A 20,776-nucleotide genomic window follows, 5' to 3' on the forward strand; every position below is an offset into this window, starting at 1 on the left:
CATTCAGTGTTATTCATATAATCCTAGAACTACAGAGTAGCTCTTAAAAGAGTAGAATTTGGCAACATTTAGAAGGAAATACTGTTTTATGAGTGAGAACATAAAAATATGTAACAGTTCCTAGTACATAGGTTATGGTAAAAGTTGAGTCCATACCTGAAAGTTTACAGTGGAAAGTTAGGGAACCAACTACAATATTGAGATTGCTTAAAATAAAATTCTGAAAAGTTTTAAGTAAATAATTATTGACTAGATTGGGGTTGGGCCTACAGGCTAATATACTATTTGCTTCTTAGTGATAATTTCAGGACAGAACATTGGCTTTAAGAAGCCATAATTTTAACTCATTATAATAGTAGCTCTGGTCTTTTGTCCAGATAAGATGTTTTTCTCTTTTTTTAACAGCTTTATTGAGATATAATTCATATATCATACAACTCATCCATTTAAAGTATATAATTCAGTGTTTTTTATATATTCACAGGGTTGTGCAGCTATCATCATAGTCTAATTTTAGGATATACTCATCATCCCCAAAATAAACCCCACACCCATTAGCAGTTTTTCTCATCCACTCCCTCTGCCCCACCCCACCAATCAGCCACTAAGTTTTTTCTATATATGTAAGTTTGCCTTCATATAAATGGTATCATACAATTCATGGTCTTTTGTGACTGGCTTCTTTCACTTAACATAATGTATTCCAGGTTTATCCCTGTTTTAGGATGTATCATTACTTCATTTCTTTTTATTGTTAGATAATATTAGGTTGTACTGATATACCACATTTTATCTACCCCTCAGTTGATGCACATTTGGGTTTTCATTTTGTGGCTACTATGGCTAATGTTGCTGTGAACATTCATATACAAGTTTTCGTGTGGATATATGTTTTCATTTCTCTTGGGTATATACCTAGGAGTAGAATTGCTAGGTCATATGGTAAACTGCATGTTTAACTTTTTGAGGAACTACCAAACTGTTTTCCAAAGTGGCTGTACTGTTTTATGTTCCCAACAGCAGTGGGTACAGACATGGTCTCTAGATGTAATCTGTGCCTTTTCTTTAACTTCATAAGATAAAGGACATTTGTCCTATATATGATTTCTATGCTATCTAACTTGATTCAAAGACGTCAACTTCCTTTATGACTTTTAAGAATATTAAATAAAACTTTTTAATTTATTTCTTTAGGCCTGTCATCTGATGCCAAGCCTATGGTAAGAAATCTTTTTTTTTTTTTTCTTAACCTTGAGAGCCAAATCTTAACTCTGTACAGTTAGTTAAGTTAAAGATTTCCTTCTTCTCCCCAGATCAGAGGAAACTGAGATCATATGAGTTTGGTGACTGTTTTCAGTACAGTGTCTTATGTCCTAAATAGAAAGAATTGTTTGAGGTACTGAGAGGTCAGGAAAATTGCTGCATCTTCAAAGTCATTATAAACATCTTCCTTCCTACCACTTCTCTTGAAAAAAAAAAAGGGTAGATTTTGTTAGCTAGAGGACAATCCATATAACTCTTTGTTTTATGGTACTGGAGTTTTAGGGCCTCATCCAGTGGTTTTGGATAATGTCAAACTCTTAATTACCACAAGAGAATCTGTGGAAGCAACTTATGAGCTCTATTTTGTAGATACTGATAATTTTCAACACTACCTGTCAAATACCAGAGAATAAAGACTAGGATAGTACGCCTTCTGGACCATTATGACTTGTCAGCATGTTTACAAAATGCAAGCAAATGCTGTGAAATATGTTTAGCTTTATGAAATCCTGCTCTTGGAATTACAGTTTAATAATGTAAGTGAAGGTGAAATGTTTTAGTAGTAGTAGTAGAAGTTAGTAGCATTAGTAGTAGTAATGATAATGTCCCAAATATCCTTATGATAAGTCTTATATATCAAGGCTTCCAAGAAAAAGGAAGGAAGGAAATTGAGTTGGGTACTGGTAGTAGATTTGTGTTCTGAAGAACGGAGAGCTGCAGTGACAGTTTCTCTTTGCTAGGGCATAGGGTTAAGAACTACTTGCAAAGGCTGTGTATAGGAATTAACAATTTTGGACTGTGAATGATGGACTTGTTTGGAGGTGATGATTTAGACATTTGTTTGCTTTTTCAAGCAGTGTTTGGCCTACTTTGATCTTAAACCCTCCCTAGGCTTTTGCCACCTTTGATGAATGAAAGAGGCAGGGCTGAATCTTTCACTGCATTCCAGGAGAGAACTTTTAATAATTAGTGGCATGGATGAGTGCCACTTAGTTTCCTAATTTGGCACATAGCGTATCTTTGATGTTGTATAGGCTTATTTGAACTCTTAGCTTTGGACCATAGTTTGTGCCTTCTGTGTTGATTTTTTTTTTTTTAATTTATTTATTTTTGGCTGCATTGGGTCTTCATTGCTGTGCGCGGGCTTTCTCTAGTTGCGGCGAGCGGGGGCTACTCTTCGTTGCGGCACCCAGGCTTTTCATTGTGGTGGCTTCTCTTGTTGTGGAGCACGGGCTCTAGGCACGCGGGCTTCAGTAGTTGTGGCGCGTGGGTCAGTAGTTGTGGCTTGCAGGCTCTAGGGTGTAGGCTCAGTAGTTGTGGTGCACAGGCTTAGTTGCTCTGCGGCATGTGAAATCTTCCCGGACCAGGGCTCGAACCTGTGTCCCCTGCATTGGCAGGCGGATTCTTAGCTACTGCACCACCAGGGAAGTCCCTGATTTTTTTTTTAATATTTTTTTTTTCGTATGTTTTTTGTAGGTTAACCTGGATAAGTTAAAGGAAAGAGCTCAAAGATTTGGTTTGAATGTCTCTTCAATCTCCAGAAAGGTAAGGTACTATTTTTGCAACATTAGAGCAGCTTGGGGCTACATAGTTTGGAAATGACTGTCCTAAGAATAAAACTGGCTACTCAGCACTTCATTTAATGCAGTCCTTTGACTATCACATCCTCTCACTGACTATTGATTACATTATGGTATTGTTTAACAAAGTTAGTTGTTTTTTTCTACAGATTGTTTGCATAGCTTCCATGCTAGCTGTTAGAACAAGGTTTATATTTCTCTTTGTTGAGTTCAGTGACGTTACATCTGCTTTAACTTCTGATATAGGCATAATGGAAATTAAATAATCAGGGGAAGACAGTCCTGTCTGTAGGTCAAAGGTACCTAAAAGTAAAATTTGGAGGTTCTTTGGAACAAAACTGAGAAAATTGTTTCATTCTTTCTGCCCCTCTGCTAACTGATACTGTTTAGTGTAAGCAAGATGACTTTGTTGACACCATGCTGTGGGGAGTGATCAATTCTGCAAGGCATTGTTGTGTTTGGAGTTTTGCTAGGCACATTGGAGAAAATGCTAAGGACTTTCCTGTTTGCCTAGAGCCGGTAGTCTCTTAATCTTTGTTTTGTGAGAATGAGAGCATGTTTCTTGGTTGTTCAAGTGGTGGTAGGATTAAGGGAAGACTATTTCAAACCAGAAAAACCATCATTAGGAAAAAAAAAATTATTTCCCACTCGAGTATGGAAGCATTTAGCTCTCTAGAAATCCATTAGAAAAAACTTACCTGACTGTAGTTATATTTTTGCTCAGGAAAGAAAAATTGAATATATAAAAGTAAACATTAGTTGTGTCCCTATGAGACTCATAACCTTGCACACAACTGTGCTTCATCTTCCTTCCCTTTGGGTTACATTTTTTGTGTTTACCAGAAATATAACATCATGTCTTTTTGCCCAACTTGATGCTGAGACCATCGGTATTCAGTAGGAGTATTTGGTGGTTTATGTGGAATAAAATAAAGGAGTTGAGAGGTAGGCAGAATATATGATCCTTAAACCACAAGCAGCTTAATAGGGAAGAATTATTATAAACCAAAAGTCATTTGTGTTTTGCAAGATGGTCAGGGGGAAAGGTGCCTTGGATCCGTGGCCCTTCTTATCATCTATCTCCTTGTTTTGTATATGAGGCCTAGGTATCTGAGAATCTCATCAATAACTTCACTCCTTTAGGGAATTGTATGAGTTTGTGTGTTGGAGGACGGAGGGAACAAAAGGTACCCACTGAACTGAGACGGTACCTCGATGTGAAAAATGAGGCAGGCAGCTGCATATATATAATCAATGGAGTAGTTTATTATAGGGTAACTTACTTACAGGGTAGGATGAGGTAGACGACAATCTGGAAGCATTCACAGCTGCACTCCACACTGCTGAGGGGCCATTGGGCCAATTTTATACTTATAGTTAACCCAGGGTTTGGGGGTACATGCTTGGAAACAGGAAGTGCATTCCCAAGTCAAGATTTGTGAACGGGTAACTAGTCTTGTGGGCGCCGTGAATATATCAGTGAAGGTCTTCATTGTTGTTTAGAGACTAACAGAGTATATAGAGGCCACCCAGACCTAATGATCATTAAACAATATCTATTAACTACAGAGCCCTTGATGACAGAGAAGAGATTTACTACACAGTACAGCCCTAGGTAGAGTCAGTGGAAGGACAGGAGGAACTGAATGGACACAAGATGGCATCAGTTATGCCAACAGCCATACATTGTGTGTTCTATCAAAATTAACAAAATTGAACACGATATCTCCTACTACTTAGCTCATAGGGACACATTTCTGAGAGGAATTTGTCTGTCACCCTGTGCTGCCCACCTGAGTTATACAGGGATATCAGTCTTTTCCCTTCTCTTCCCTGGAATCTTTCTCTATATTTGACCTGTTTTCAGCCTCCACAGGAGGCTGAGTAAAAGACATGAAGAGATACATTTATTGATTTTGAGCAAATTACTAAACTTCTTTGATCCTCATCTATAAAACTGGGAGTAACACCTAACATCATGTTTGTGAAGAATAAATGTATATTTGCAGTTCCCTAACATAATGATACTTTGACCCTCTATAAATTTTATTTTTGTTTTTATGTATTTTTAAATGTTTTTTTAATTTTTTTTATTTAGTTTTTTTTTTTTGGCTTCGTTGGGTCTTTGTTGCTGCGCGCAGGCTTTCTCTAGTTGCGGTGAGCGGGGACTACTTTTTGTTGCAGTGCGTGGGCTTCTCATTGTGGTGCCTTCTCTTGTTGCGGAGGTCGGGCTCTACGCGCACGGGCTTCAGCAGTGTGGCACGTGGGCTCAGTAGTTCTGGCTCTCAGGCTCTAGAATTCAGGCTCAGTAGTTGTGGTGCACGGGCTTAGTTGCTCCGCGGCATGTGGGATCTCCCCGGACCAGGGATCAAACCTGTGTCCCCTGCATTGGCAGATGGATTCTTAACCACTGCGCCACCAGGGACGTCTGGACCCTCAATAAATTTTAGTTTCCTTCCTTGGTTTTCAGTTCTGGTTTTATCACTTTGAGTCAATTAACTTCTGTGTTTCAGTTGATCATTGATAAGATTACAGTTCCCATTTTAAATTCTAAAGAGTTAAAATGAGATAATGGTAATTGGCAGAACTCTAACTATATGAGCTCTGTTCTCTAATAACATTCATTGTCACACATATGTTCTAGAGTAGTGCTCTACAAATTCTGTGACGAAAGACTAGTTTTTAAAAATTTGCAATTCATTGTCGAGAGGTAACTTTGGCGAAATAAAATAAAAATGTCAAAAAAATGTTAAATTACTTTGGAAGTTTCTAAACACTCTCAATTTCTGGACTTATTTCTAGACTGATAAGCAGTTTGGGGATCAAGCACTAGGAGGCAGACCACATTTTGAGTAGCACTGTACTAGAGTATATACGATTTTTTCCAAGGACCACTTTGCTTGGAGGCTTGTGACTTTCTGAGATGTCCTTTTTGAGTATAGGTTCCGTTTACATTGATCATAAATCCTGATTTTCAGAATTATCCTAATTTCAGTGGTTTGTTCTAAGTTGCCTCATAAACCATTAAAATGTTCCTGGTATTTTGCTCTCTAGACCACCACTGTTCAGTAGAACCTTCTGTGATGATAGAAATATTCTACAAAATATTGTTCTATTAAATAATCTGTTATCTAATATAGGCATACCTCAGAAATATTGTGGATTCAGTTGCAGACCACCACAGTACAGTGAATATTGCAGTAAAGTGAGTCACAAATAAGCAGTGTACATACCTAAATTGAAAACTACTTTATTGCTAAAATAAAAGTGCTAACCATCATCTGAGCCTTCAGCGAGTTGTGATCATTTTGCCAGTGGAGGGTCTTGCCTCTATGTTGACGGCTGCTGACTGATCAGGTTGCTGAAGGTTGGGGTGGCAGTGGCAGTTTCTTTTCTTTTCTTTCTTCTTTTTTGCCAAAAATGCATTTTTTATTAAAAAAATTCTTGCTTTTAATGTCCTCAAACAACCAATGCAACCAAGTGGCATTCTGAACCTCAGACTGCCAAGTGACTAAGATGCAGCTGAAATAATTGTGTTGTGAAATAATTTATGCTTATTATTTATTTTTAAAAATTCAGCTTTATATACGAAAAAAGATCTGTTTCAGTTACTTCCTAAATTTAGTACAAAATGCAGTGTATAGAAATATTATATCTATTCCTTGCTCCTGAATGTTACTTTCACATAATTAATAGATTCCCCAAATTACTTTGCATTACATAATCACTTGAAGTAGAATTAAGGATGGGACAGATATATAAATTACATTATAAAATTAATTTAGAACTATATAAAATAAATCATCTTTGTCCAGGAGTTGTACAAAATGAAGGAAATATTATATGTAGTTTAATATTTATGTAGTAAATATAAATCATATGCTGTGTGGAGTTCTAGACAAATGTGTTTCCTAGGCAATTTCTTAAAATAAAACAACAATGAAGTTTGCCACATTGATTGACTGACTCTTCCTTTCACAAATTATTTCTCTGTAACTTACAATGCTGTTTGATATCATCTTACCTACAGTAAGTTCTTTCGGAATTGGAGTCAATCCTTTCAAACCTGGCTGCTGCTTTATCAACTAAGTTTATGTAACATTCTAAATTCTTTGTTGTCATTTCAGCAATATTCACAGCATCTTCTCCAGGAGTATATTCCATCTCAAGAAATCACTGTCTTTCCTCATCTGTAAGCAGCTCCTCATCTGTTCAAGTTTTGCCATGAATCGTAGCAATTCAGTCCCATCTTCAGGCTCCACTTCTAATTCTAGTTCTTTAGCTGTTTGCACCACATCTGCAGTTACTTCCTCTACGGAAGTCTTGAACCCCTCAAAGTCATCCATGAGGGTTGGAATCAACTCTTTCCAAACTCCTGTTAATGTTGATTTTTTTTTACCTCTTTCCATGAATCACAGATGTTCTCAGTGGCATCCAGAATGGTGAATCCTTTCCAGAAGGTTTTCAATTTGCTTTGCCCAGATCCATCAAAGGAATCACTACGTGTGGCCTTATGAAAAGTATTTCTTAAATAATAAGATTGGAAAGTTGAAATTACTCCTTGATCCGTAGGCCACAGGAGGGATGTTGTGTTAGAAGGAGTGGAAACAACATTAATCTCACTGTACATCTCCATCAGAGCTCTTGGGTGACCAGGTGCATTGTCAGTGAGTAGTAATACTTTGAAAGGAATCTTTTTTTCTGAGCAATATGTCTCCACAGTAGGCTTAAAATATTCAGTAAACCATGTTGTAAGCAGACGTGCTGTCATCCAGGCTTTGTTCTTCCATTTATAGAACACAGGCAGAGCCCTAGGATTTTCGGAATGGTAAATGAGCATTAGCTCCAACTTAAAGTCACCAGCTGCATTAGCGCTTAACAAGGGAGTCAGCCTGTCCTTTGAAGCTTTGAAACCAGGCATTAACCTCTCTTCTCTAGCTGTGAAAGTCCTAGATGGCACCTTCTTCCAATATAAGGCTGTTTCATCTACATTGAAAATCTTTTGTTTGGTGTAGCCACCTTCATTAATTATCTTAACTAGATCTGGACAGCTTGCTGCAGCTTCTACATCAGCACTTGCTGCTTCACCTTACACTTTTGTGTTATGGAAGTGGCTTCTTTCCTTAAACCTCAGGAACCAAGCTCTGCTAGCTTCAGACTTTTGCAGCTTTCTCACCTCTCTCAGCAGCCTTCGTAACCAAGCTCTGCTAGCTTCAGACTTTTGCAGCTTTCTCACCTCTCTCAGCAGCCTTCGTAGAATTGAAGAGAGTTAGCGCCTTCCTCTGGATTAGGCTTTGATTTAAGGGAATGTTATGGCTGGTTTGATCTTCTATCCAGACCACTTAAACTTTTTTTCACATTAGCAATAAGGCTGTTTCTCTTCTCTTTCTAATGTTCATTGCAGTAGCACTTTTAATTTCCTTCAAGGACTTTTTCTTTGCATTCACATCTTGGCTAACTGTTTGGTACAAGAGGCCTAGCTTTTGGCCTATCAGCTTTTGACATGCCTTTCTAGCTTTTGATTTAAAGTGAGAGATGTACAACTCTTCCTTTCACTTGAACAGTTAAACACCATTGTAGGGTTATTAATTGGCCTCATTTCCATATTGTTGTGTCTCAGGAAATAGGGAGGCTGGAGAAGAGGGAGCGAGATGGGAACGGCCAGTTGGTGGAGCAGTCAGAGCACACACATTTATTGATTAAGTTCTCTGTCTTCTATGGGCATGTTCTGTGGTGCCCCCAAACAATTACAGTAGTAACATCAAAGATCACTGATCACAAATCACCATAACACATATAATAACAATGATGAAAAAGTTTGAAATGTTGCAAGAATTACCAAAATGTGACACAGACATGAAGTGAGCAAATGCTGTTGGAAAAATGGCTCCAGTAGACTTGCTCAACATAGGGTTGCTGCAGACCTTCAGTTTGTGAAAAGTACAATATCTGTGAAGTACAGTAAGTCGAAGCACAATGAAACAAGGTATGCCTGTACACTAGTCATTAGCCACATGTGGTTATTGATCACCTGAAATGTGATCAGTAGTCACATGCGGCTAATGATCAGTATAGTCACACAATAGCTAGTGTGACTAGGAACTGAATTTTTAATTATTTTAAACTTAAGTAGCCATATGTGTATTGGACAACTCAAGTCCAGCTTATATCTCCCACACAGCTTTCATACTTGGAAGTAGCATAGAAATCCTTTATCAGACCACCTGTTTGGATCACTGTTTCCATAGCCCAGAATTTTTTAGTACTTGTAGAATATAAGAAGTTTCAGAGTGAATTTGTAGGAGGAGAGAAATTGGAGGAAAGGGAATAAGAGATAAGAAGAGGAACTGTTCTTTTTTTCAAGTAACTTTTTTTCTAGAACTTAGTGTTCTAGACCCAAATCATGAAATTGCAACTGGCTGCGTTCCCAGTAAGAGTTGCTTTGTTCGGAGTCCTGTGTTGAACAGTTCTCTATCACCAGAGATGATCTGCTACCTAGTATTTGCTTGGCCAGAGGTTAGTGATATGACTAAATTTGTATTTATGGAACAGCCAGAGCAGCACAATTATCTCCATCTCATCCTGGGGTCCTGGGTTCCAGTATAGCCTCCTCCTGTGTAACTTGGTCATCTGTCTTTAAGTTTTACAGTTCTCCAGGCACAGATTTCATTCAGTTAGATATGGTGCAAATAGTGGAGGTTAATAGGTGATGTGAAGATACCTCTTCTTCATCTTAGTATCCTAAAAGGGGCAATGAGAGAGACCCACTGTCTCTCACCTCATTGCATGGAGTTTGCGTTTGCTTGATCCAGCTTAAGGCCCTCCTTGCATCATGGTTTCTCTTCAGTAGATTCCGCTACATACCAGTGGATATGATAAAGAGAGAGAATGTGTGAGAGGAGTGAGCCGTAGTGTTTGTGACAGATTTTTTTTTTTAACTATCACAATCTGACCATCTCCTCTTCATATTTTAGATATATGGCTTCAGCATATTATAAATTTGAGGGTATCGAATTTCTGCTATTCTTCCTTGGCTAACTTTTGCATGACTGCTCATATATTTCACTTTTCAGCTCCACTAGTATACTGTACACATTAGGCAGTACACAGAAACTTCAAGAAATGTGGCTACCCCCGCAACCATCTTCCCTCTCTCCCCCTGCCCAAGAAAAAGACCTGTCTGTTCATGTTTCCAGCTCAAGTCTCAGTAAATAGAATCCTGTTGGTTTAGGATAATGGGAAGTGACAGGGCAAAGAATGGCACTGGCATTTATAGACATTTTTTACACAAGAGGCTGTAAATTGTCCCCTCCAACTCTTTGGGCTATTTGAGGATAGAATGGCATGCCTTTTCTCCTATAAGCTTCGTAGTGACTGTGGGCTGAGAAACCTCCCACCCCCTCAAACAAAACAAAACCCAGATAAATAACCTCTGCCTGGTTGGTTCTGATTGATCACCAGCTAAGTTTTCAGTCTTGTGCTTAACTGGTTGTTTTTTTTTCTTTGTCAGTTTTCCATGCCTCCCAAGAGAAGTAGTGTTTGGGTCAGTCCTCTTGATGAAGGACTTGGCCTGGCACATAAGAAATTCATCTCTAAAAGGAATGGGTAAGGGAAATAGATGGGAAGCCAGCTCAGTTAATATATGATGGTCATAGGACATTAGTTTTGGTAGAAACTGGGTCTGAGCTTAGAGAGGTATTGTTAACTGATGTAGCTAATTTGCATGGATTGGTTTTTTCGTTTGTTTGTTTTCAAACATTGACGCATTTGGGAAAGTGAAACTTGATACTTGAGGAAGTTACAGGAAATCCAGCTAGGTAAGTATTACAAAGAAATGCAAACAAAAACACCAGGCCCAGGCACTAAGCAGAAAACTGGAGTGTGGTTTATACTTTTCTCCCTTCCCGAGACTGTGAGGGGCATGTGTTACTGCTTCTTGATTCTTGATTAGTAGTAGTAAATGTTGACGTTAGTACATCTTCCTTACTTCTCTACTAGGATATTACTGAGTTTTCCCTACTTGTAGTTCTTCATATAGGTAACTATCCTAATGAGTTATCTTAAGGGGCCTGTAAACCCTAAAGGCTACTTTTTCCATGTTCGTGCTTTTTGCCAGTTTTCTTCCCTGATGAATGTTCTGTGATACACAGTGTTAGAATATATTGATAAAAAGGTTGAAAACAAATTAAATATTCCTCCACTGACTATCTTCTTATTGCTGAGGCTGGTAGCTAGAAGAGTCTTGGGTGGCTGCAGTGATTAGTTTCATGAACCTTTCGTATAATTGTATATTTTTGCTCACCATTTGTTGGAGATGGACCACTTCAGAGTGAGAGAGACATTGGACCGATTGTTTTTGAGGAGCTTGTCGCTGAAATGTGTTGCGATATCAAAGAGGAAGCTGGGACAAAGAGTCAGTTCCAAGCACAGGAGGGCACAAGTGTCTTCTGTCATAGCGGTCCCCAACCTTTTTGGCACCAGGGACCAGTTTCGTGGAAGACAATTTTTCCACGGCTGAGGGGGGTGTGGGTGGGGGGAGGGTGGGGGTGGTTCAGGGGGTGATGGGAGCGATGGGGAGCGGCAGATAAAGCTTTGATCGCTAGCCTGCCGCTCACCTCCTGCTGTGCGCCCCGGTTCCTAACAGGCCGTGGACCGGTACTGGTCCGTGGTCCAGGGGTTGGGAACCCCTGTTCTAGCACACAAATTTCATTATGGCTTGTCTCCATTCACTCTCTTCTGGAAGGCCTATTTGTTTCTATCTAGATTCCCTTCCACCATCTGAAATAAATGAAGAATATTTGTTTCTTCCCTTCAGCAGTGGGTTTTGGTACAGAGGTTAGTCAGTGGGATATGGAAAAAAGGAAGTTCACATTATAGATTTACTTTCTTTTTTTTAAATTGTTTAATTCATTTTTGGCTGTGTTGGGTCTTTGTTGCTGCGCGCGGGCTTTCTCTAGTTGTGGCGAGCGGGGGCTACTCTTCGTTGCGGTGCATGGGCTTCTCATTGCGGTGGCTTCTCTTGTTGCAGAGCATGGGCTCTAGGTGTGCGGGCTTCAGTAGTTGCAGTGCGCAGGCTCAGTAGTTGCAGTGCGCAGGCTCAGTAGTTGTGGCTCGCGGGCTCTAGAGCGCAGGCTCAGTAGTTGTGGCGCACGGGCCTAGTTGCTCCACGGCATGTGGGATCTTCCTGGACCAGGGCTCGAACCCGTGTCCCCTGCATTGGCAGGCGGATTCTTAACCACTGCGCCACCAGGGAAGCCCCCACAGTATAGATTTAGAAGTTGAGGGAATTTCCTAGTGGCCCAGTCACTAGGACTCTGAGCTTCCACTGCTGGGGGCCCGGGTTCAGTCTCTGATCGGGGAACTAAGATCCTGCAAGCTGTGTGGCATGGCCACAAAAAAAAAAATTTGGTCACCAGCCTTCTCAGAGGGTCTATAATTGGGATTTGTTAACTAGTTTAGGCATATGTATACGAACCTGTTCCAAAGGAAGAACTGTGGGACTATGCATAGGACATTGTCAACGTGGAACTGGAAGGACCTGAGGAACCATAAGCTATGGTGAGGAGTTTGGTAGAATATTTTTTAAAGGGGTAGAAGATTTAGATCCCAGAAAAAGTAGCATGCTGAGTAGGTTTGGGTTCTTTCCAACCACATATATTCAAGCAGCGGTACTTAGGCCAAGGGCAACACTTAATACTCTATTTCCTTTTCTCATGGTGCCCCATGAGACCAAGAAAAATGCAGGTAGTAGGATTGCAGATGGAAAAAACTTCAGTGTAGATCCTCTCAGTCATCGTATTTCATTGATCAAGGGCTTTGGGGGGAAATTTCCCTCCCCTCCTCCTTCATCCTAGATTGTCATTTCCCCCAAAAATGCTTCTTCCACTTGAAAAATTGTATTATTTTAACTTACATTAACCAACAAGAAAAGACGATAAAAACAGGTTATATAGTAGATAGAGATGGCAATTGAGAGTGGCTGTCAGAGAAGATGAATTTCAGAAAAGCCAAGACCCAACCCCACATAGTCCTCAGCATTTCTGGGAGCATTTTAAGGCCCAACTAAAATCTAACCAGTCCTTTAAATCCCCTTCTTAATTCATAATAATTTGAAAATAAATATTTGGCTTTTTTTTTTTCTTCTAACTTCTCCTCTAAGATAAAAACACATACGCTGCTGTTTCTATACCCATCCATTGGAACAAACCTTGAGGGAGTGGTGAAGGAGCTGTTTAAAGAGGAAACAACAGGGAAAACTCTCTGACCTCAGTTTATCCCTTCATCTGATTCTTCATTTGTCCCTGCTGAGGAACAGAACTTGTCTTTTGTCTGTAACACAAATACATCTTTACCTCCCTCCCTTCCCACTTCCCCCCCACACCCGCTCTTCTCACTCCCTTCTATTATGATTCCAATCAATGATGTCATTATGTGTGCCATTCAACTGCTGTTGAACCACTTGGCTATAGGAATTTGGAAGAGCAAAGAGGCAGAATGGAATTTTTCTCTCCTGCCCAGGGCTGTTGAAAATGTATTCTAATTTTAACTAGAGAAATAGGAATCAGGTTTTTCTTTGCTCAACTTCTACCCTCCCTCTATACCCTAAACCTCAAACACATACTTTTTACCTGGCTATGGTTAAGAAAAAAGTTGGACAAGAAATGTTAGGAATATAAATTGACCACTTTAGAGGAAAAACTTTAAAAATTGGGGGAAGCAAGAAAACTTTTGGAGCTATATCAGCATTTGTGGCTGGTGTTTTGCCCTGTTCACTGTAAATTGGATCTTTGAGAAGTTTGTGATAGAGGGTTTATACTTCCCTAAGGTACATGGTTGAGACCACTAGAATCTTGTACCATTTCATTTTATTTTTCTCTCTCTGATTTCATTCATTGAGTTTGAACCTAAAGAACTAGAGGTACAAAAGTTGGTAGTAAGAAAAAAAACTTACTCTCTTTTCTGTTTCCTCTGCTTGATACCCCGCCCCCACTAATGTCTTTGCATTCCTTCTTCTAACATGTCAGAATTGATGACTTTGATAAAAAACAAGTTTTATGCCTCTCTGTGGTCCCCCTTAGTCTTTGCCCCAAGAGTAAACATACCCTGGAAAAGGAAGGGAATACTGCATTCTGTTGAGTCTTTTACTTTTAAATACCTTCAGCTGTTTTTGCCAACCAAGTTCTTGGGGTGGGGTCATTCTCTGAGTGCCAGTTTTTATTTTTATTTATTTTTTTAAAAAAAATTTTTGGCTGTGCTGCACAGCATGTGGGATCTTAGTTCCCCGACCGGGGATTGAACCTGTGCCCCCTGCATTGGAAGCATGGAGTCTTAACCACTGGACTGCCAGGATAGTCCCTGAGTGCCTGTTTTTTAAAAAGTGCCACTCTTAGATTCTTAGCATGTAAGGTTTTTAAAACCCACCTGTAAATCATATCTGATTGTATATCTAGTTGTATGTCTAGTTTTGAGGTGACCGGTAGCTAGCTGGCTCTCTAAGCAGAGCAACATCTGTCCGATCACTCCAGGTACTCTCCCTAGCTATGGTGAAATGTGAGCTAACCCTCTGAATCCAAGTCTATCCATCCTTCAAAATGTGTATGGGAGGAAAAAGTGTGGGGTGTTTTTTTGTTGTTGTTGTTTTGGTTTGTGTTTGTGTTATTAATTTTGGGGGGGGTATGAAATTTTGGTGTTCAAACGCTCCTCATGATGTGAGAGCAGTAGCAGTATAGGAATGTTTAAGATGTATTTTAATACTTGAGAGACTAATACTTGAGTAATACTGTTTGTTAGGCTGACATTGATAAGGAGAGGTAACATTTTAAAGAATACATATGGGTTTGGTTCAAGTAAGGTTTAATAATAACGTGATAGTTCATTCTCTTATGTACTCACTAAAATAGTAAAGTTGCTTTTTATGCCTGAAAGCTGAAGCAGGTCAAATAAAATCCTATAGATTTTGAAGTTGCAGATGGGAATGAGACAGGGCATCAGATCGTGAGATGTTTTATAGGAAGATACTTGGTAGTGATTTTTGCAAACTAGCAAAGTCCCTGTTTTTAGTAAAATCTGAGGTCCCTTGTTAAGATCTAGAAAATGTTAACTCCTTTCCTCCCTTCCTTTTCCTTTGCTATTCTTTTCTTATATTTTTAAAGATAGTATTTTAATCCATTTTTACCTTCTCATCCCCAGAGCAGATTGTTAGGACAGATATAGAAATGAATTTTCAGAGGGTTCCACATTTGGATTTTATATCACATATTGAATCTTTAAATCCCTAGCAATGAAGATATCTTACTGAGAAGGAGATTATATTTGAAATGCTTGGTGTCTGGATGTTAGAAAATATTTATTGGGTGAAGAGTTTATTTAGGTAGAGTAGAGGGGGGCAGTTTCAGAATTTTCACTGTCATGCTCATCTTGAGTATGAAATGTTTCAGGAGGAAGAGCAACTGGAAATGAACAGACTCACAGGATGAGAGGTTTTATATGATGGACCTGTTTAGTGCTCTAAATGTACAAGTAAAACACATGAGCCTTAAGACAAAAGCCGTCTGTTCCCCTGTCTGTTCTCTACTTTATTGATACTCTCCCTCTTTCTCTATACCAGTTCTATAGAGAAAAAAAATACCTTTGTGTGCTTGAACCTGGTTGCCTCTTTCTTTTCCCCACATATCTGAGGTGTTCCCGGATCTTGCTTCAGCATGTTCTTCCTGTATTGAACTCCCTTGGTAAAAGAGTTTCTGTTCCTCTATTTGAATTCTTGGAAGGCAGCAAGACAGGTGTGCCTTAGAGCTAGCTGTGATTCCTTAATAGCTTTCTTTTCCCCTTCACATTCCTGCAGCTGAGATAACCTGTTTGTAGGAAGCATAAGCTTTTTTGGAAGGCCCCTAGTGCTTTGGGGGGAAAGTTGGAGTGGAGTAGCAGCCTATTGGGTTTTTGTGAGGGTTTCTTTGTTGTGAGGGTGGGGTGGGGGTTGGTTGGTTTGTTTGTTTTGGTTTTTTGGTCTATACTGTCTCGAAGCTATTTGCAGTTATTGTCAACTGTTGCTGCACATAAGGGTCACCAGGGGTCCCTTACAGTTCTCTAGGCTCTTCCTTTTGAGATTCAGATTTATAAGGTTGGGGCGAAGCCAGAAATCTGCGTTTTAAAATATGTTAGGGGAAAAGAATCTGCTTTCCTAGCGCTCATTGTAAATTTCTGAATGCTCAGGTAACTGTTGTCCTTCATTCTCTGTATATTTTGGCTAAGACAGAATTCACCTCCCCTCAGAAGGTTTTAGCTTCCCTCTATTGACTTCTTGACATTTCTGCCAAGCTCTGCATCGCTTATCCTTAAAAGCAGCAGCTTCCTGACGTTTAAGGGAGGGAGGTGGGGACTTTTAATAGAAACTTGGTTTCCAGGGGTCTCAAGTGTGAAGCCTTCATTTCCTCCACCTTCCTTGCTTTGTCCTACAATCAGCTAGAGCAAGACCGAGACGACCTCCTCTGGGGTTGGACAAGAGTGGGGGTTGGGGAAGAAGCTTGATTTGGACAAGAGAGAAGAAGTGATGGGAGCTAGTGACTCAGAAGAGTGTTTGGTTCTGAGCTGACTGTGTACTGGGGCTTCAAATACTGTAAAGATAGGAGATATGGTTCCTAGTAGTCTCTAATTCTGGTGTTGCTTTACAATTCCTGGCATCCTTCTGGCTCTAGAAGGTTGAATCTGATCTCAACAGTTAAAAGATTGTTGAGAGTAGGTAAGATTGTTGTACTGGGAGGTGTGTTATGTGTATATGTGTGGCGGTATTGGAGTATCTCTTTACTCTGTGTGTGCTAAGATGATGGACGAGACCCTCTGCTAGTCCAGTCCTTCACCTTTAGTCCTGCTTACCACCTCGTGTTCTGTGGTCTGGCTGGCATAAAGGCTGAGGAATAAACATGTTCAAATGAATTTCAGAAACTGGGGCAGGTGGTGACAGCTGTGTGTTTAAGCATTAAAGTGTTTCTGAGAGAAAAACCATCAGTTGCTGTCATTCACCCTGAGAGTATGAAATTAGAAGCCCACTCACCCTGGAGTGTTTCATAACCTTTACCTCTGGGAAGTCAAGGCCATGTCATTATTAATCTACCATTGCCTGAAAGCCCCCAGGCACTGCTTTTCATCCTGCCATCAGTCACGTGGCAGCGAAAGTCAGGAAAGTCACCAGAAGGCTCCCTGTCTTCCTTTTTGCCTGGCTCTTACCTTAACATTCCCTTGGAAAATCAGATTGGCCTGAGAACTATTAACATCTTAGTATGGTAATTCAATTACAAAAGGAGGCAATTATTTGGGTTTTTTTTTTTTTTTTTGCAAACTGTGATCATCCGTAGCTCACTATCAGCCTCTCTTCCATCACTCCAGGGAAAAGACTTCTGAGAAAATAACTGTTAAAGTAGGATAAATAAAGTGGCATGGTTTAGGTCCTGTTGGGAATATATATGAGACTCTTACACATTGAACAGTGTCGATGTGAGCAATAGCTCAGTCATTAAAACAGCTATAGGAGAAGGGCCAACTCCAACTCAGCAGTACCTAAGCTTCCCTGAAATGTCCCTTTCTACTTGTAAGGATATCTCTGACTGAATTGTTTAGATTGGAATTTCTGCTTCTCATACATAGTGTAAGAAGGAATGATATGAGTGAGCTCGTTGTACTGACCAGAAAAAAATACCTGGCTTGGTTAATTCTTTTGGTCTCCTATAAGAACAGTGAGGGTATCTTTTATTTGAATTCGTAAATACTCTTGCTTTGTGTTTTGGGATTTACTGAGTTCAAATTCCCTGCATAAGCCTGGTTACATTTGGGTCACTGTTTTGTTTCTCCTAGTTTATCTCTGTGATCCAGAGTGGCACTGGTAATAAGATTGAAAAAGGTGAATGCTTGGGCTTCCCTGGTGGCGCAGTAGTTAAGAATCTGCCTGCCAATGCAAGGGACATGGGTTCGAGCCCTGGCCCGGGAAGATCCCACATGCCGCGGAGCAACTACGCCCGTGCACCACAACTACTGAGCCTGTGCTCAAGAGCCTGCAAGCCACAACTACTGAGCCCACGCACCACAACTACTGAAGCCCGCGAGCCTACAGCCCGTGCTCTGCAACAAGACAAGCCACTGCAATGAGAAGCCCGCGCACCACAACTGGAGAAAGCCCGCGCACAGCAACAACGACCCAGCACAGCCAAAAATAAAAACAAATAAATAGGACTTCCCTGGTGGCTCAGTGGTTAAGAATCCGCCTGCCAATGCAGGGGACACGGGTTCAAGCCCTGGTCTGGGAAGATCCCACATGTGCGGAGCAACTAATCTCCTGTGCCACAACTACTGAGCCTGTGCTCTAAGAGAGCCCATGAGCCACAACTACTGAAGCCCATGCGCCTAGAGCCCGTGCTGCACAACAGGAGAAGCCACCACAGTGAGAAGCCTGCACACCACAACGAAGAGTAGCCCCCGCTTGCCGCAACTAGAGAAAGCCCGCACGCAGCAACAAAGACCCAACGCAGCCAAAAATAAATAAATAAATAAATTTATTTTTTTTAAAAAAACCAAATAAATAAATTAAAAAAAAAAAAGGTGAATACTTTAGCACAGCCCATGGGGTGCTAATTAAATCAAAGTGGACTCCTTTTGGCAGAGCAAATAACCCTAGCACACTAAGCTTGAAGTAGTATTCTTTATTGTATTCAGGATAAAATTAGTAAGTTTTGAAAAATGTTCACCTGAATTTGAATCTTGAAGACACAAGTTGGGTTTGGAAGGTAAAGCTGGAACTCCATTTTGGGTAGAGATATTATTTCATTTATTTTATAAAATTATTTATTTATTTATTTATTTATTTATTTAGGCTGCACCGGGTCTTAGTTGCGGCACACGTGATCCTTAGTTGTGACATGCGGGATCTAGTTCCCTGACCAGGGATCGAACCCGGGCCCCCTGCATTGGGTGCATGGAGTCTTCTTACCCACTGGACCACCAGGGAAGTCCTTGGGTAGAGATTTTATCTATGGTACTCTGCTATAAAAAGAGGCAATCAGTTTAGAAAGCATCTGTGATATTCACGCTGCCACTTGTTGCAGCTGATCTTGGAACTTAATTCCTGGCTACAGTGTATATGCCATGGAAACCACTGACAAGAGCCCTTCCTTAATTTAAAATTTCGAGCTGTAACTTTGTACTTCCATTCCCTCTCCTTTTCCTTCTTGGGGCACTGAGGTGTTTTTGTTTTTTTTTTTAATTAATCCTATTGTATTTAGAGAGGAATAAGTTCTTAAAGGACCAGCACCAACCCTGTGACTAACTTTATGTCATCTTGTCTTCTAAGTTTCTACCTCTGGATCTGGGTGTTTGATCTCCATCTCTCTCGCTCTCTCTCTCTCTCTCTCTTTTTTTCGCCGTGCCACACCACACGGCTTGCTGGATCTTAGTTCCCCGAACAGGGATTGAACCACAGGCCTTGGCAGTGAAAGTCCCAAGTCCTAACCACTGGACTGCCAGGAAATTCCCTGATCTCCGTCTCTTGAGCTCACGTTTCTCTCTCACCTCAATACTTCTGGCCTCTCCTTTCTTTTTTTTTTTTAATTAATTAATTAATTAATTTATTTATTTATTTATTTTTGGCTGGGTTGGATCTTTGTTGCTGCCCACGGGCTTTCTCTAGTTGTGGTGAGCGGGGGCTACTCTTCGTTGCGGTGCACGGGCTTCTCATTGCAGTGGCTTCTCTTGTTGCGGAACACGGGCTCTAGGCGTGCGGGCTTCAGTAGTTGTGGCTCGTGGGCTCAGTAGTTGTGGCTTGCAGGCTCTAGAGTGCAGGCTCAGTAGTTGTGGCGCACGGGCTTAATTGCTCCGCGGCATGTGGGATCTTCCCGGACCAGGGCTTGAACCCGTGTCCCCTGCATTGGCAGGCGGATTCTTAACCACTGCACCACCAGGGAAGCCCTGGCCTCTCCTTTCTAATAGAAATATTTTCAAAACCACTTGCCAGGGACAGGCCACACATTTTGCTCCAAACTTTATAGCAGTCAGTAGAAAGAGGAAAACACAATTGTACTGTTTACAGTGATTCACAGGGTTCAAAAGGTAAAACTAACAAGTTGCTCAGCAAAAGCATAATTATTTGGGGTCTGGGAATCAGAAAGAAAATTTCCCTATGAGTCCTCATAATGCAGTAACGTAATGAACAGTGGCACACATCTTTATAGTCATTCAGTTGTGAATTCATAAGCCCTATGAGGTTAAAGATTTTTGTCTTATTCATCTCTCTATTCCCAATGCCAGAAAACAGTGCCTGACCCAAAGTAGGCTCTCAGTGGTTATTTGAATGACTAGTGGATGAATGGTTTAATTTTATGGTTTCAGTGTTATTGACCATGTTGATAGAAACTGATGTTGTGTAATTCAGTGACAGCAATTCCTCAGGGGCCTTTAGAGTACCTGGAATTGGGTCTACAGAGTTAGAGGTCGGATCCTTGCTCAGTTCCCTTGGACATTACCTTATATAGATATCTGTTTTTGTAGTCATTAATTGTTAGGGATGTTGATATCAGTTAAAGCCTGACAGCATAGTTGTTTTTTTTTAGGGTCCCAGAAAGAGAAGATGGTTAATAGTACCTGATGGAGAAGACTGTGGTTTTGCTGAGTTACTGTTCTGCTACACTTTAACCTTAAATCTGATCCTCTTTCCAAATATCATTTGCCTTGCAACTGAAGGGAATTTCCTTGTTGCCTTGGTAGTGTCTGTTTCTTGACAACTTTTGATGACTTCACTTGTAGTGTAGAAGAAGAATGAATGGCATTGTTAGCTTCAAAATTCTGTTGGTGGTCTCAGACTTTGTTTCAAGGACCAGAAGGAAGCAGTAGAAATAATGGCTAACATTTATTGAATACTTATATGATAGTTCCTATGTACTAAGCACTTTCACACA

General features: G+C 40.4%; 1 protein-coding gene across 2 annotated transcripts in view; it reads left to right on the plus strand.

Annotated features, from left to right (window-relative positions):
• The window catches only part of SARNP (SAP domain containing ribonucleoprotein), a 53,266-nt gene that overhangs the window by 23,089 nt on the left and 9,401 nt on the right, over positions 1 to 20,776 (plus strand). For both annotated transcript variants that reach the window (XM_082421894.1, XM_082421895.1), the window contains exons 8-9: positions 1,195 to 1,220; positions 2,740 to 2,808. In XM_082421894.1, the coding sequence (XP_082278020.1) occupies positions 1,195 to 1,220; positions 2,740 to 2,808 (95 nt within the window). The remainder of the gene's footprint in view (positions 1 to 1,194; positions 1,221 to 2,739; positions 2,809 to 20,776) is intronic.

Source organism: Balaenoptera physalus (assembly GCF_965194825.1).
Source record: "Balaenoptera physalus genome assembly, chromosome: 13".
NCBI lineage: Eukaryota > Metazoa > Chordata > Mammalia > Artiodactyla > Balaenopteridae > Balaenoptera > Balaenoptera physalus.